Source organism: Myiozetetes cayanensis, unplaced genomic scaffold, assembly GCF_022539395.1.
Source record: "Myiozetetes cayanensis isolate MyiCay16 unplaced genomic scaffold, myiCay2020 scf1, whole genome shotgun sequence".
In the NCBI taxonomy this organism is placed as follows: domain Eukaryota; kingdom Metazoa; phylum Chordata; class Aves; order Passeriformes; family Tyrannidae; genus Myiozetetes; species Myiozetetes cayanensis.
This window is the reverse complement of record NW_026086604.1, coordinates 107,132,229-107,146,720: the sequence shown is the minus strand read 5'-3', so window position 1 is coordinate 107,146,720 and position 14,492 is coordinate 107,132,229. Positions and strand designations below refer to the sequence as shown.

The 14,492-nt window shown below is 43.0% G+C and overlaps 1 protein-coding gene across 7 annotated transcripts in view; it reads left to right on the top strand.

The window, feature by feature from the left end:
* Positions 1 to 1,576: 1,576 nt before the first annotated feature.
* The window catches only part of FYCO1 (FYVE and coiled-coil domain autophagy adaptor 1), a 46,862-nt gene continuing 33,946 nt past the window's right edge, over positions 1,577 to 14,492 (top strand). For 2 of the 7 annotated variants that reach the window (XM_050312424.1, XM_050312381.1), the window contains exons 1-4: positions 1,577 to 1,665; positions 10,814 to 10,991; positions 12,485 to 12,591; positions 13,625 to 13,750. In XM_050312424.1, the coding sequence (XP_050168381.1) occupies positions 10,937 to 10,991; positions 12,485 to 12,591; positions 13,625 to 13,750 (288 nt within the window). In that variant the 5' untranslated portion in view covers positions 1,577 to 1,665; positions 10,814 to 10,936. Of the gene's footprint in view, positions 1,720 to 2,273; positions 2,620 to 8,070; positions 8,307 to 10,813; positions 10,992 to 12,484; positions 12,592 to 13,624; positions 13,751 to 14,492 lie in introns of those variants that run through there. The other 5 variants (XM_050312390.1, XM_050312397.1, XM_050312416.1 and 2 more) reach the window with 5 other exon arrangements.

Genomic DNA, 14,492 nt, shown 5'->3' with positions numbered 1-14,492 from the left:
AGTCATTCTTCTTCATGGAGGATGAAAAAGTGAGGATGATGGAAACATGTACAGTGACTATGTACAAAATGTATTTCCTTGAGAGTCTTGAAAATGGGATGCTTTGATCTTATGGCTGCCTAAGCTGAAGTTTATGAAACTAATAAAGTCACAGACATTGTGGCAAGAATTGATGACAAACTGCTTGCTCACAAGTTTTATTTACAATCATTCATTTACCAAAGCCATGCAGAAAAAACACCAAAGGAATTTAGTATTCCAGTACACTTTCAGGTATAAAACCAGCATAGCCTATTTCAGATACTGCGAAAGAAATGTCCTTTCAGAGAATCATATGCATTATGGGAGGGTTAAAATCTGAAAAGGGGAAACAGTCTGTTTGTAGAAGGAGCCTGATGCTGGGAGATAGTGTGCTGGGAGTATTAGGAACCCCATGCCCCACATACCCCCCACACCCTGCCTCAGGAGGTGCCTTCTTGTTCCAGTTTTAAACTCACTTTCTCCCAGTGTTTTACTTTCTGTGGCCTTTATTAATCTCTACCTATGTCTTTCACAGAATCACAGATGCAATTACGTTGGAAAAGACCTCTGAGATCATCAAGTCCAATCTTTGATCAAATGCTACCATGTCAACTAGACCGTGGCAATAAGCGTCACATTCAGTCTTTTCTTAAACATTTCTGGGGATGGTGACTGCACCACCTCCCTGGACCACCCATTCCAATGTCTAATCACTCTTTCTGTGACGAAATTCTTCCAGATGTACAACTTGAACCTCTCCTGGCGCATCTTGAGAGTATGTCATCTTGTCCCTTCACCTTAGGGATGAGGATTTTCTTTCTGCCAGCTGGCGAAGGCAGAAGGGGGAAATCTGCTGCTAGATTTAGTGAGCCTGGCTTTCACATTTGCTTCAGTTGTCCATCAAGCAAAGAGCTTGATGAACTAATGAGCAAACCAAGAAAGGAGAAAAAAAAAAAAGAAACCCACCTATATTGAATAGTCCTAAAAGAAAGCAACGGATGGTATTATATTAAAAAGTTATTGTATTAAAATGAACAACCAAAAGTTATCATATGAAAAAAATCTTTTCAGTGGTGCCTAGCAACAGGACGAGGAGAAACGGCCATAAACTAAAACACAAGAAGTTCCACCTCAACACGAGGAAGAAATTCTTTCCACTGAGGGTGGCACAGCACTGGAACAGGCTGCGCAGGGAGGTGGTGGGGTCTCCCTCTCTGGAGACATTCAAAACCCACCTGGACACGTTCCTGTGTCACCTGCCCGAGGTAACCTTGCCTTGGCAGGCGGGTTGGACTGGATGATCTCCAGAGGTCCCTTCCATCCCTAACAACGCTGTAATTCTGTAAAAATCGACCTCGCCTGAGGGTACCAGAAACACACCTCCCGAGAGGAAACCACCCCAATCCTGCAGCTGTAGCCGAAAGCAGAGGTTCCCCCCCCCCCCATAGCCACTTAAACCCTTTCTGTTTTCAACACAGATCTTTCCCCCTCTGCGGCCTCCGGGTGTCCCGGGCGGGGCTCCAGCCACCGCCCCGGGGGTGGGGAGGCCGGTCCAGCGGCCTCACGGGAGTTGTAGTCGGGCGGGGAGCGGCGGAGCCTCACCCCGGGCCGCGTCTCCGCGACATGGCGGCGGAGGCCGCGCAGGTACCGAGCGACACCTCCCGCACACCCGCCGGGGCAGCGCGGCGGGGCCGGGGGGTAAGAGGCGGCGTCTGCCGCCGGAGGGAGAGGGAGCGGGAGCGGGGGCGGGAAGTAACTTCGGCGGCTTCCACTTGTTGCTGCTCGGAACTCGGCTTCGAGGGGTGGAGCCCCGGCGGGGAGAGAGGTGCCGGCGGCCTTTTGGGGGATGCCAGGGTCGGCCTTGTGGCGGGGTGAGCGCGGGCAGGGCAGGGGCGCATCAGCCCGGGGTGGGCTGGATGCTGGCCTGGGATACCCCCGGAACGGGGACTCCCCGACCCTCAGGGGCTCCGCCGAGGCGGACATCGGCCACCAGCCAGACCCAGTCCCCTTAAGTGTCATCATGTCCACCTGGTGAGCGATGACTTTAGACCGACATGAACACCCGTCCTATCTTTTCTCCCCTCCTGCAGCTGCAGGAGGAGCGGAGTCACCCTGATGGAAACCAAACCCACCCCCCAGCCCCCCCTCTCCCCTTATCCGTGCCCTCAACCCGCTATAAAGTGCTGACAGGCAAATATTTGCCGCTTGCCCCTAATCCCGCTTTGCCCTTGTGTCGGCAAATCTCCGGCGGATGGATAGGGAGAGAGTTTTGCTGGCACACGGGGCGGCTGGGTCTGTCTCCAGAGCAGATGCCGGGTCTGCAGCCTCCTCCTCCGGCTTATGTTGATCCTGGTAATCCAGAGTGAGCAAGGAAAAAGGCAAAAAGAAAGGTTTTAGTGAAATAGTTGTCCGCCGCCTTTGTGCTCTGGGTTCTCCTTGCTTAGAGGTCCTGCGGTGGTGAGTTGGACTGTGGAGGGGCTGTGCCGTGTTTTGGAAGCTGGTGAATTCCTTGCTGCTGCAGCTGCCTGTTCAGGAGCTCAGGACTCGGGTGTTTTCTGCCTGGGTCATCGCACCCACCCTCCTGCTGATGTTTACAAGGTTTGTGTTGCATACTGAGTTGGTCGGCTGCAGGTGTCACACTCCTGGTTCTGCTTCTCACTTGAAACCAAGTTTAAAGTTTTAAGTTTCAAGTTTAAACAGAGGGAGCAGTACCAGGCCTTTACCTCTTTAATGCTGAAGATCAAAAGTGGGTGTTTGATTTTATCCAGCTTCGTGCACCCACAAGGCAAGCTAGGATGAAACTTTCAGAGTCAAACATGTTCTCTGTCTTGTCAGCAACAAGGCAGCGTATTCTTTCTTAGTGTTTTTCTTATTTTCTGACATGGTGTTTCAGAACATGCGGCAGAGGAGACAGACTGCCTTGCAGTAGTGCTTTGTATGTTTTCCAGATTTTATTGTGTACAAGGCAGTTTCCTGAAGTCTTTAAATGATTCCCGTGGGAGTGCTTGAATTTAAAAAATCTTCTAGATGATCCAAATAGCGTTTCCAAACATTCACATTCAGAAGACTGCACTGCAGTTAAAAAGTTGTATCTAAGATGCTTTGGCGCAAAATAAGTGATAGTCTATTTTGCTCTGCTTGTTGTAGTATATATATCTGTAGTATATATATTTGACAGCATTTGTTGTAAACATGGTTTCACTGCTTCTTCTGAAGAGCCTGTTAGTTGGTTATGGAGTCTGATTTTCATGTATAAAAGAGTCTCTTATGTACACCATCTGACAACAGTGAGTGTATTGTATTTGCAGTCCCTCTCTCCACTGCTAGAGGGTTACATAAAAGGAATAGGAATTTGTCCTAATGTCCTGAAGGCCGGGATCCTCTAAGACTCTGCGAGTGATCCAGACCTAAAAAAACAATTAGAGAGACAAAACTCTTCAAGATGTAAAGAAAACTATGTAAAATTGTGGAAATTATGTGGTGCACTCAAGGAAAAGTAGTGCTGATTTTTTTTACTTCAAATTGTTATTTGTTTTTCTTGGTTGATTACATTTAAAAATTAACAATTGCCTATTTGTCAAATAAACCCGGAACTCCTCTAGTATTCTTTAAACGTTGTTGAGATTATTAAACTGAAGGGAACTGTAAGAGCCCTGAGTGCTTTCATTGTTACATATGACTGGTTTCGTTTATTTATTTCTATTACTATGTTTTTATTTGTTTCTTTTTGCCAAAGCAAGGAAACTTTAGCAGCTTGTATCCAGTCTAGTTCATATTTTCATGTAGTAATTCCTGGTGTTCCAGGGAGTGGTGGCTATTTGTGTCCAAAAATTCTACTTTAAAGTACTTTGCCCAAATGTATTCTGAAGGTGGTTTTACATTTGTAACACTGGTAGAAGGAGCAGAGCCTTTTTCCATAGTGCCTGGATCTCAGTGTTTGGTACAGCACTGGGAGACTTGCTGCACAGGGCCTTGATTTGTATACCCTTCCCTCTGATTTAATATTTTTGTCCATCAGAGTATTCTGTGTTTGTTCATGGTATAGTGATCTCAGCAAAGATATTTATAAGCAATTAACCCCTGAATGTGTCCACCATGACATTTAATTTCCTGCTGGGAAGAAGGATGAGAACTGGAAAGCTCTTGCCACTGCTACAAGCCAATTTAGGTTTTGAAAGTGAACTGGTTGGATCAGGGTATCCCTGAATAACTGGGCCCATGCCAAGCCTGTGTCATCTCTAAGCCTGTCTGTTCCCAGCTGGCCCAGCAGTGGCAGTCTCATACAGGCCTCTCTTCCAAACTTCGGGGCTTGCAACCCTGAAATATCCCCTTTCTCTCCGCAGTGGTGACCTACATTAGAAAACCCACAAGGAGAGAGAGGGAGAGGAAATAGTCTGTTCTTCCTGCTACAGAGGAAGGAAAACCAGAATTCTTTCTGTTGGCTCTGGGGCAGCATGGATCACTTGGTGGCCTGTCAGTTTGGGTTGTCTCAGCATGCTTTTTGCTTGCCTTGCTCTCTATTTGATCTTCACGTGTGTGGCCAAAACCTGTAATTTTCAGTGTTGCAGGTTGCTAGTTCACTGGGAAGTCCATACAGGCCAGGAGTTGTCCTAGGGAGCTGCCACTGCTGTTGGACATGTGCAGTGCTATTGGTGGGCAAGTCTCAACTCCCACCCACCAAGCTTCCCAAAACCATTAGCTGGAGGAAACCTTTTCAAGTACCTTTGAAACTTTATCTTGGAAGGCCTGCGTGGAATGGTAGATAAAGAGGTAAAAAAATCTTGCTAAGGGAAGGTCCCATTCAGAGCCAGGTTGTTGCTTTTAATCTATCCCACAGTTTCAGAGATGGCTGAAATGCTTTAGTCAGACTGAACTTGCTGAGAAAGTTAACAAGGCTCAGAGACCAACTTTGGAGACCTGAAAACCATGAGAGTTTTTGAAATCTCCGAGTTAGGACCAGGAGCAAGTTGGGTGTTATGAATCACCAACACTCCTTTTGCAGCTGGAAGTCCCCTGGTGTTTCTATTTCTGTAGGTGTTCTGTAGGTTTCTATTTCTGTAGGTGTATACATAGTGCTCCTCAGAGCAGCACCCAAGCATCAGGTGTATGGCTTGAAGAACGTGTCAATAGCTGTGTGAGTTACGAAGAGGAGGAACAGGTTTTGTGGCGGGGAAGCTACACAGGGACGTGGGGAGAATGGTTTGGGAGAATGAGGGCACAAATGGGGAAAAACCTTTTAACTTTTAAATTAAATCGATCTTTTCGGCTCACCATACAGGCAGAGGGGTACCTTCTCCAGGGACAGTGAAATAGGATGGGAGCAGCTGAGAAGAAGCAAGTCTCTGGGAGAGTTATAGTTGGGTTAATTGGTAGATATTAGTAAACAAGGTAGAACTCCTGACATGGGGCGAGGTCTGGTGTGTTCTAAGGAAAAGCGGCAGACGAGTTTGTTAAAAGTGATACTAGTGCAATTCCTGTTATCAGAAGAGTGCTCTTCTCTTTGTAAACTGACTGCTTCCTCAAACAGGGAACTTCTTTCGTCATGAGATAGGGCTGAGACAGGGTTGTCTTTGTGAGATATGTACAAGCCTGTGGTGTTGTTTGAAGAAAGTGATCATTTGAGTTCATGTTGTTCAGCAGGAGTCTGTGTCCCTCGTGTGATGCATCTGTGCTGTGTGGCAAAGTTCAGTGTAAGATTTCACAGGGTTTTAAGCCAGGTCTTAGAGTGGAGGTGCAATTCGGTAGGTGCAGCATTGAAAAAAATTTGTTAGGGTTGCCAGCTTTGCCCACTTGAGGTTAAAAATTAACTCTGCCTCATGGAGTTCTTACCGTGCCACTTGTATAGTCATGTCCATTGCCTAGTTTTGATCTTTTTCTAAGAACAGGTTGCAAATACAAGGAACAGGGCTGGAATGCAGGTCAGTTGTTCATAGAAAGGGAACATTGCACAAAGAAATGTATAAAACTTTACTGATTCTTCTGTATCAGTCTCTCCTTCAGATTAGGGTTACAAGCAGTATTTTATGAATGTCATTAGTTTGTGCTCTTATGCTGTAAAATGCAAATATCCCTAGAGAACAAGAGCCTTCCCACGAAAAGGGCTTTACTCTAAGGAGTCCTTAACTATAAAAATGCTTCTCTGTGAGGCATTTGCGAAATATGTGATTGTTTTTATGCACTTCATCTAGTTACTCTATTCTACTCTGCCAAAATACACTTCAAAACAAGGTTTGTGTGTATCAACATGTGGAAAATCCAGCATAGGTTTACAGCGTGGTCTCATGCTTGAGGTACTAGAAGAAATAAAAAACATTCCTCCAAAATCTTTTTATTTGTCATTGAAATGTGAAGGTTTGTTGGTGTAGAAAATGCAGGGGGAAGATTAATTTAGCAAGAAAATTTCGATTCTCAGAATGGAAACCCTGGCTCCCTGGCTGACGTTCAGGCTGTACCTGCCTTTTGTTTTCAATTGTCCTATGTCATATAGTCCGGCGTGTGTTTGTGTCAGTCACATTGCTTTGTATGCGGTGTTAAAGCACAAAGGTTTGAGTTGCTCAGTAAAAGCGTGTGTGTGGTCATGACAGAAGAGTCACTCTGTCCTTTTTACAGCTCACTTCAGACTCTTACTTCCAGCAAACAGTTCTTCAGCTTCATGGATATGCAGCTTCATGTACCTGCATGGTACAAAATGGGAAAAGCCAGCAGCACAGTTGCCAAGAATTCCACTGGGGCTCTGTTTCCTGTAACAACAAAGTACCAAGCAGTTTTTCCAGACAATTACTGGAATGAAATTATTTAGCTAAATCAGTGGTGTTGCGGTCCTGAGAGTTAGGGATTTTCTTTTCCCAGTTCTTTCTTCATCTTTGCTGTGAGGTTTGTGTTCAGTGTTCTTTTGTTAGTATATTGTGTAGCCAACTGTATGACCAGATAGGTTGGGTTTTTATTTCCACAGTGTGCTTTGCTGTTATCAGTCAGTATCTGCTTTTATAGGGCAAATCATATTCACACCACACAAGGGAATAACACGGTTAAGGTTGTTGTGACTCACAAACGTAAGATTTGTCTCAGTATCCTCACTTGTCTGTTTTGTTTCATATAGAATGTTAGAACAAGCACAGGACTGCAGGCACCAAATAATTAAAGGCCTCATGATACCATTGGGGGACACGTGATGATGATGCCCAAAAAATTAGTTCTTGCAGATCTGATTTACTGTTTAGTTGAATTACACCAAGTCTGCAGCGTGAGCTCTGCTCTTAGAGTGCGCTGAAAATGCACTTGGATGGGGAGTGGATTCTCTGATATCAGGCTATAACAGAGGTCTCACTGCAGCCTTTTTATCAATGAAGGGACACTCTGCTCGTGGACTTCCTCCCAAATTACTGTTCTGATTGCCCATGGGGGAGTGTAATATTTTGAAGACAACTACGTTCTGTCAAAGTTGGCCAAAATTGACCAATGAAGTAAAAAAAAAATGTAGCTGCTGGAGATGCAGACATGGTGTAGAAAATTTTATACCATCAGATTAAAAGTAGGTCATTGTAGCTGCTCCACTAACCAATTTAATTACAGTCATTAAACTTTGTTTCCTGTTTTATGTGTGTCTCACTCCCGTTCAGGTAAATCTTTTCTTTTCCTGGACATGGGCTATTTCCTTTCTGCTTCTTTCTTTAATCTCCAGGATATCCTCCTCTGTAAAGAAGATTGTCACCCCCACACTAGTACTTATGCCAGCAGGAGAGGCAGGAACCACCTTCAGAGATCAGCAGGCACAGCCCAAGAGTGCTAGGAGGGACTGATGACATGTCCTGCCTCCTCTGTGTAGCTGCACTGATGTCATGGCAGCTCTGCAGTTCTTGTGCAAGTTAATACCATCTGCCTTAGTCCAGTGCTGTTACTTTGTTATGTAAGAGGTAACGATGCATCATCTGAAAAGCTTTTGACCCGCAGCAGGTCATTTGTGCCTGACGAATGTATCATGCTGTTTTCGCATAGCAAATATTTACAGGCGTGCATAATAGGATAGGAAATGCTGGAGGAACAGAGTTGTGCTCCAGAGAGTTCTGGGCACAGTGTTCTGGGATCAGGAAGGATTAGATCAGGTGTTTACAGTTCTTCCTGTTTTGAAACTTTGAGAAACCAGCTAAGGTGCGTTACCAGCTTTCTTTGCCCCTGGAAGTGGGAGCTCTGCGCCTTTCTGAGGGATGGACTGTGTTCTCTAAGAACACCTCTGGAAGGACCACGGAGGGGAGAAGTATCTTTGTCCCCATTTTGCAGAGGGCAAGGCAAGTAGAAAAGTTTCAGCACGTTTGCCTTATGTAATAGTCCAGGTCAAAAAGTCCCCTTCACCTCCAGGAGGAGAAGGGGTTAAATGCATGTCTCAGGGATGGGAGCTGATGCAAGGAAGGGGGACTTGTGAGACTTTGCTCCAGGTATTGAGAAAAGGGGTGACATGGAGTAGGAAGTAGGCAGAAGAGTGGGCTGTGCAGCTACATCCTTCCAGCTGACTTGTGGTCTCTGTTCAGGATTTTCACATTCTACCTAGGAGATCCCACTGGGAATGAAGATGCATGTCTTGGGTGGATTTGACACAAGAGAATCAACTCATTGGGAAGAGGAAGCCTTCCTCTGCACTGTGCCACTGAGCTCTTGTGCACACAGTCATTTATCTGTGATTTCTGGGCACACACACTCACTTAAGCAGTGCTAGTGGGACTGGGGAAACTCTAAACTGCCTTAGTCCTCCTGCAGTGAATATCTGACTGAGCACCATGCTGGGAATTAGCACTTGGCTGGGAATTAGCGCTTGCTGTGCCTGTCTGCCGTAGGATGCCCCATATCCTCCTCCCTGCTGGTTATTGCAAAATAAGGGCTCAATTCCCAATTGCCTGCTCTCCCAGGCTCTCTGTACATGCCTGCAGTTGGCCTGGTCGTTGTTTTCCCGGTATGCCTCTTTGTGCCTCTGGAGTCTTGAATGGGAGCTTTGGGAAGGACAGGCAGGATCCCCTTGTTTGTGTGAGGAAGAGCATTTGGTTTGGTCACACTTTTTAGCTTCAATTGCCCACATGTCATAATCTTCTCACTTAATCTCCTTTCTGTAACAGTTGCCAAACTGAGCAGCTATGACTGATGTTACTGTGTGTGCTTAGAAAAGGAAACATTGACTCACTGGGTTTGTTATTCTTGCTTTTTTTTACATTGGTACCAAACTCAGCAAGTTGCCAGGAAGTGGTGGTACTTCGTATGCTCACTTTGTAGAATCAAGATAGGAGTCTTGAGAATGTAATATTGTTGATTTAGGGTAAAAAATTGTGTTTGGCACCACAGAAGGTTGTCTGGTCTCTGATTGCTGGCCTCCTCTCCCTGAAGCAACCCAGTTGTGGTGGGGATTTTGCAGTCCAAGGCCCTTACCCAGACAGCACATGGACCATGTGACACTTGAGTCATAACAAAATATGGAAACTGAAACTAGCAGGTAACACAACACACGTATTCAGAGAAACACGCTGGTAAGCCTAGTTTCAGCCTTCTCTTTATTCTGTACCATGTTTCTCTCTCTGTGGCTTTGTTAAGGTTTGCTTTGTTTCAAATGGAAAAGAATAGAGGATCACATCAGAACCATTTTCTAATAATATCTCAATACATAGGGAAGGATGGTCCATTTGATGAATCCGGACACCTACTTTAGCCATGCCAATTTAGTTCTTTGGGGAGTGAAAGAAAGAAAAGAGAAAGGAGATGTAATAATCTGACCTAGTCACATTAGATTTCAAAAATTTGTAAGTTTTTAATTACAACTTAATTTCATTGTGGTTCATCTTGAATTATAACAAAAGCACTGAAGTGTAACAGCAAATTTTCTAAAGATTCAGTGCTTTGGGTGTTGTGGTTCCTTGAAAATTTGGCTGTACTGCTGCAGACAGAATTCTGAACAACCTTTGAACAGGATGCTTAGTAAGTTCCTATGCAGTTTCTGTGTGGCTTTTTTTTTTTTTTTTCTTTTGAATGATTGTTCCCAGATTAGTGTTTGAAAGTTTAGATCCCCAGGCATGGTTATTTAGTAAAGTGTTTTAGGCTTTTAATTAGTTTTGCTTACAGAAAGATTTTCTATGAGTGCTAGGTATAACTCCTCGTTGTCCTAAGCAAGGGAGGTGGTGCAAGGTATGTTTATCCAACCAGGGATGTTGTAACAGAGCTTAAAATAAAGTGGTGTCCTCTTACATGTTGGGTTCTGAGAATGGGATGAGAGGGGTTTCTCATGCTAAACCCAGGCTCCAGTACTACATCTTTCAGTAGCTCCTATGCATTAAAAATACACTCCAGTGCCAGAGAATCAAGAATGCGTCATTTTTTGATTCCTTGGCCCCTGCCTACTCTGTGTCTTTGAAGTGTCCCTGAAATAGAAGAGTTGTTATATCTTTTTACTCTGCAGCCCGTAGGGAAGATCTAGCAGAGGATTTTGAGAGGGAAAACCACGTGTCATTGGAACCTCCCTCAGGGTCACAAGATGTTTTGCATGAAATGCCAGCCTGAGCTGGGCTGTACAACTGACTGTGTTGTATCTACAGCAAAAATTGCTCTCTGAGGTTTGCTCAGTAGTTTTGAAAGATATAATTGAAGAAATAACTGAAATGGAAAGTGAAATCTAGAAGGAAATAAAAAAAGAGATTCCTGGAAAGGAGTTGGCCTTGGAATTCTTTACTAAACAGGATCTAAAATGCCAAAGCACCTCTCTGCTTCTCATTTGAGCTGATAAAATCTTCCATTTAATTTTTGATTTTTACAATTGCAGGTGTTACAGAGAGAAGTAATCAGCATCAACCCAATGGTCATCAAGGATATGAACTCTGCTGTTTTTATCTAGATGGATGAAAAAGGTTAACAGCTCAGAAGGGGAGTTGCCTTTGTTTTCAAGATGGCAGCAACTAGTGGCGAAAGCCAACTGCAGCGGATTATCAGAGACTTGCAAGGTACTGCATCCTCCATGTTTTAGATAACAGAGAGTAGGAGTTGGTGTTTTCAGCTGTTACTCTTTCGTGCAACCATTACAGCAATGTAATCCAAGGTGTATGATGTGTGACTGATGTTTCTTTGTGAGACAAGTGCTGTACCTTCTGCAGGACCCTAAATTCCTAAATCCTGCAGATTTAAACATACAAGATAAGAAGTAAAAATATTTTCCATGCAAGATAAGAAATAATCTTTAAATATACTTAAAAAAAAGGTGGCTGTGGGGTGTGCATTGTGAACTAGTACTTTGTTGGCATGCACAAAGCTACTCTGTTACAAGACTTCATGTGAGATAAGAAGGCCTGATTTTTAGACCCTTCCTTGATGCGAAGCTGGTGTGGAGTTGCTGCTAATATGGGAAGGGAAAGAAACAGAAAGACAAACCAAACTGGGAAGGGTGATCCAGAGGAACAGTGCTGGAGGACTGAACCTGCTGTTCTCGCTGCAGTGGAACCTAACTTATCCTCCACTAGAAGTAGCCAACTTCATTTTCAACAGTTCTGTTGCAGGCAGAATTGGCAGCAGATTCTTAAGAATTTTCCTGCTCTCTGTCTTAATTAGCTGTTTATACAAAGATCCAGATTTTTTTCCTTTAAATTTTTATTAAAGTATATGCACCAAAACTGGGAACCTAGCTCTTCCTGTAGTATAAAAAAATGAGATCTATATGCCTGCTAACAGGAAGAGATTTTAATTTGCAAAGGGGATTGAGTGGGACTGGGAGCTGAGGCTCACTCAGTCACCTGAATTAAGTAGAAACTCAAGTGGAAAGCAAATTCAAAATCAGTAATTTCTGATGCTGAGAAGTACACGCTTGGGGGCTAGGGTGTCCAGGGGGACAACAGAATTTGTTTTGACTTGAGATTTCCTCACCCACTACAGCTGTACATTTGAGGGAATAGGAGTTGCTGTATGCTTTTTTTATGTAAATTATTTTACCCATCTGTGTTTGTAACCAGCACAAGCTGAACCTTCCTGAATAAAGCATGGAGAAGATAAATGTGCTGACCAAATGACTGTTCTCGTGTTACTGATCCCCTTTAGCAGATTACATGCTTTGTCCTTTCTAATCAGAATTCTGTTTGTTCTGTGGCAATACCTTAATGTGCACATGAGACAGCAAAAAGTTATTTCTCTTTCCTCTGCTGAGGTAGCAGTTAGCAGTTGTCTGTTGCCAATTTTTGCTACGTGTCAGAAGTGCTAAGTGTCTTTTTAAGAAGAAGAAATAGTCCACACAACAGATTGACATAGCTTGAGCTCTAGTTTTCTTATAGGTGGTTTTAAATTGCAAGCATATCAGTGATTTTTTTGCCCTGTCATTAAGACTTTTCAGCTTAAAGAAACTGAATACATATGCACGATGTCCATGAAGGAACCATTTATTTAGTTGTTTATGGATTCAGTGCTATATATCATTTGCATTAGTTAACTGGTTTCGTGTCTTGTTTTACAGATGCTGTGGCTGAGTTAAGTAAAGAATTTAAAGAAGGAGGGGAACCGATCACAGATGACAGTGTCAACTTGCAAAAATTCTCCTACAAGCTTGAGTACCTTCTACAGGTAAAAAATTATGTGTGTTGTTTGTAATCCACCAGTAAAGCTTGGCCTATTTTTCTCTTACTGCCTGTTCAATATGTGGGGTTTAACTCAATCATAAATGTCCTGTTGAGTCTCTCTTTCTATTTTTGTGTGTGTGTGTGTGGTAAGTGGACTGAAATGCGTGCTGCTTATTGTACTTATTTCAAGTGAAAATAAATAAATGTAATTGAAAGGAAGAGCTGGCAGTTTGATTGAAGAATGTAAGGCATTTCTTTATTGATCAGAAAGATCTGAGCTTGATTTTAGAGTTGCTAAGTTATCCTGGAAAAACTGTGGTAATGAGATCTTGACAACATTTTGATGCAAAATAAATACTAGTGAGCTGTTCATGGTGCAAATATAGTAGTGTGAGTAATTTACATTTTTTTTTTTCAATTTCACTTCAGAAATTCTTTTTTTTTCCTTTTTTATTGTGTGGAAGGCTTAATGCAAAAGCCTGCTTTTTAATCTGGAATGCTATTTTTTTCCTTCCTCAAAATTTAAGTAGAAGAGGACATTGCTGGGCAAACTGAAATTCGGTTTGCATGGTCTTGTGTCCACATATGCTGTAATCATGTCACTGATTGCAACAAAGACATACTAATCTAGTTTTAATCTAGGCAAGGGAGTTTTAATTGGGGTGCAGAGGCTTCAGCAGAAGCTGAAGAATCCTTTGGGATTTGAGTGGCCCAAGATGCAACTGGTTGTTAGTTCCTTACTCTTGAACCGCTGCTGAATTTGCTGTAAATCTTTGTTTTGGCAGTTTTGAAAGGGTGTCTGTATTTTAAAGAGACTCAGAACATTATTATCTGTTACTGTCTGTAAAGTAGCTTTTGTAACTGCTGGATTGCATCAGTACAATGCAATGTCTCCTTCCTTTGTGGATACACTGGCTAAAGCTAAGAGGAGTCATGAAAGCACATATTACTGGGAGAGGAACAGCATTCCAAGTAGCTATATATAAATATATTTATATTTAAGTTTTGCTCTTTGCATTTTATTTTCCTCATTTAAGTTTGACCAGAAAGAGAAAAGCACATTGCTGGGCAACAGAAAAGACTACTGGGATTATTTCTGTGACTGTCTGGCAAAAATCAAAGGAGCTAATGATGGAATCCGCTTTGTCAAGTCTATTACGGAAGTAAGTATATCAGCTAAGTATTGTAATATGTGGTTTATGCTTTGGTAGGTCTTTTCAGAGAGCAGTAGAAACAAACCAAAAAAAAATCCACCGCTTTTAACATATAGCAAAAAAAAATAGGGGATTTTTTTTGTTAATTCTCATGTAAAGTATAAAAATGCAAAGTTACCTTTTCTACTAGAGCACTAAATTATATAGGATTAGATAGCTTGACTCCTTTTTCAAAGGCCACTTACAACTGAATGTGCCCTGCCTTTTCATAAAGTGCCATTTTTTCTAAAAAGAAGTGAAAAATTAAGTCAAGGATAGAACCTGCCGTCTTTAGCACAGCTTACAGCAGGACTTGGCTCTAAGAGTAAGATGAAAGGTTCACCGTATTTGACATTTCTTAAGACTTCTTCATCTGGTCTGTAGAGTTGAGAAGGACTGACTGAGGGCAGCAGTTTCATCTTCTGTCTCAACTTTGTTCCTCTGTGTGAAACAGCGTGATGAAATGACTTGGAATGGTTGTCTTTATTACCTCGGTTAAGAGGTAATGAACAGCACAAAAAACCTTGTTTCTGTTATATATAGTAATAAAAGCTTAATCTTCTAAAAGCCATGTTATGCCTTCAGCTCAATGAGTGGGTGAGATAAATACTGTGAGAAGCTTTCTGCGTTGATCCTGTCTGAGTCCTTGGAATCGTTTGAAGATTTTCCTTGGGGGTAGAAGAGGCAGTGGTGTGGTGGTGCCAGCCAGCAT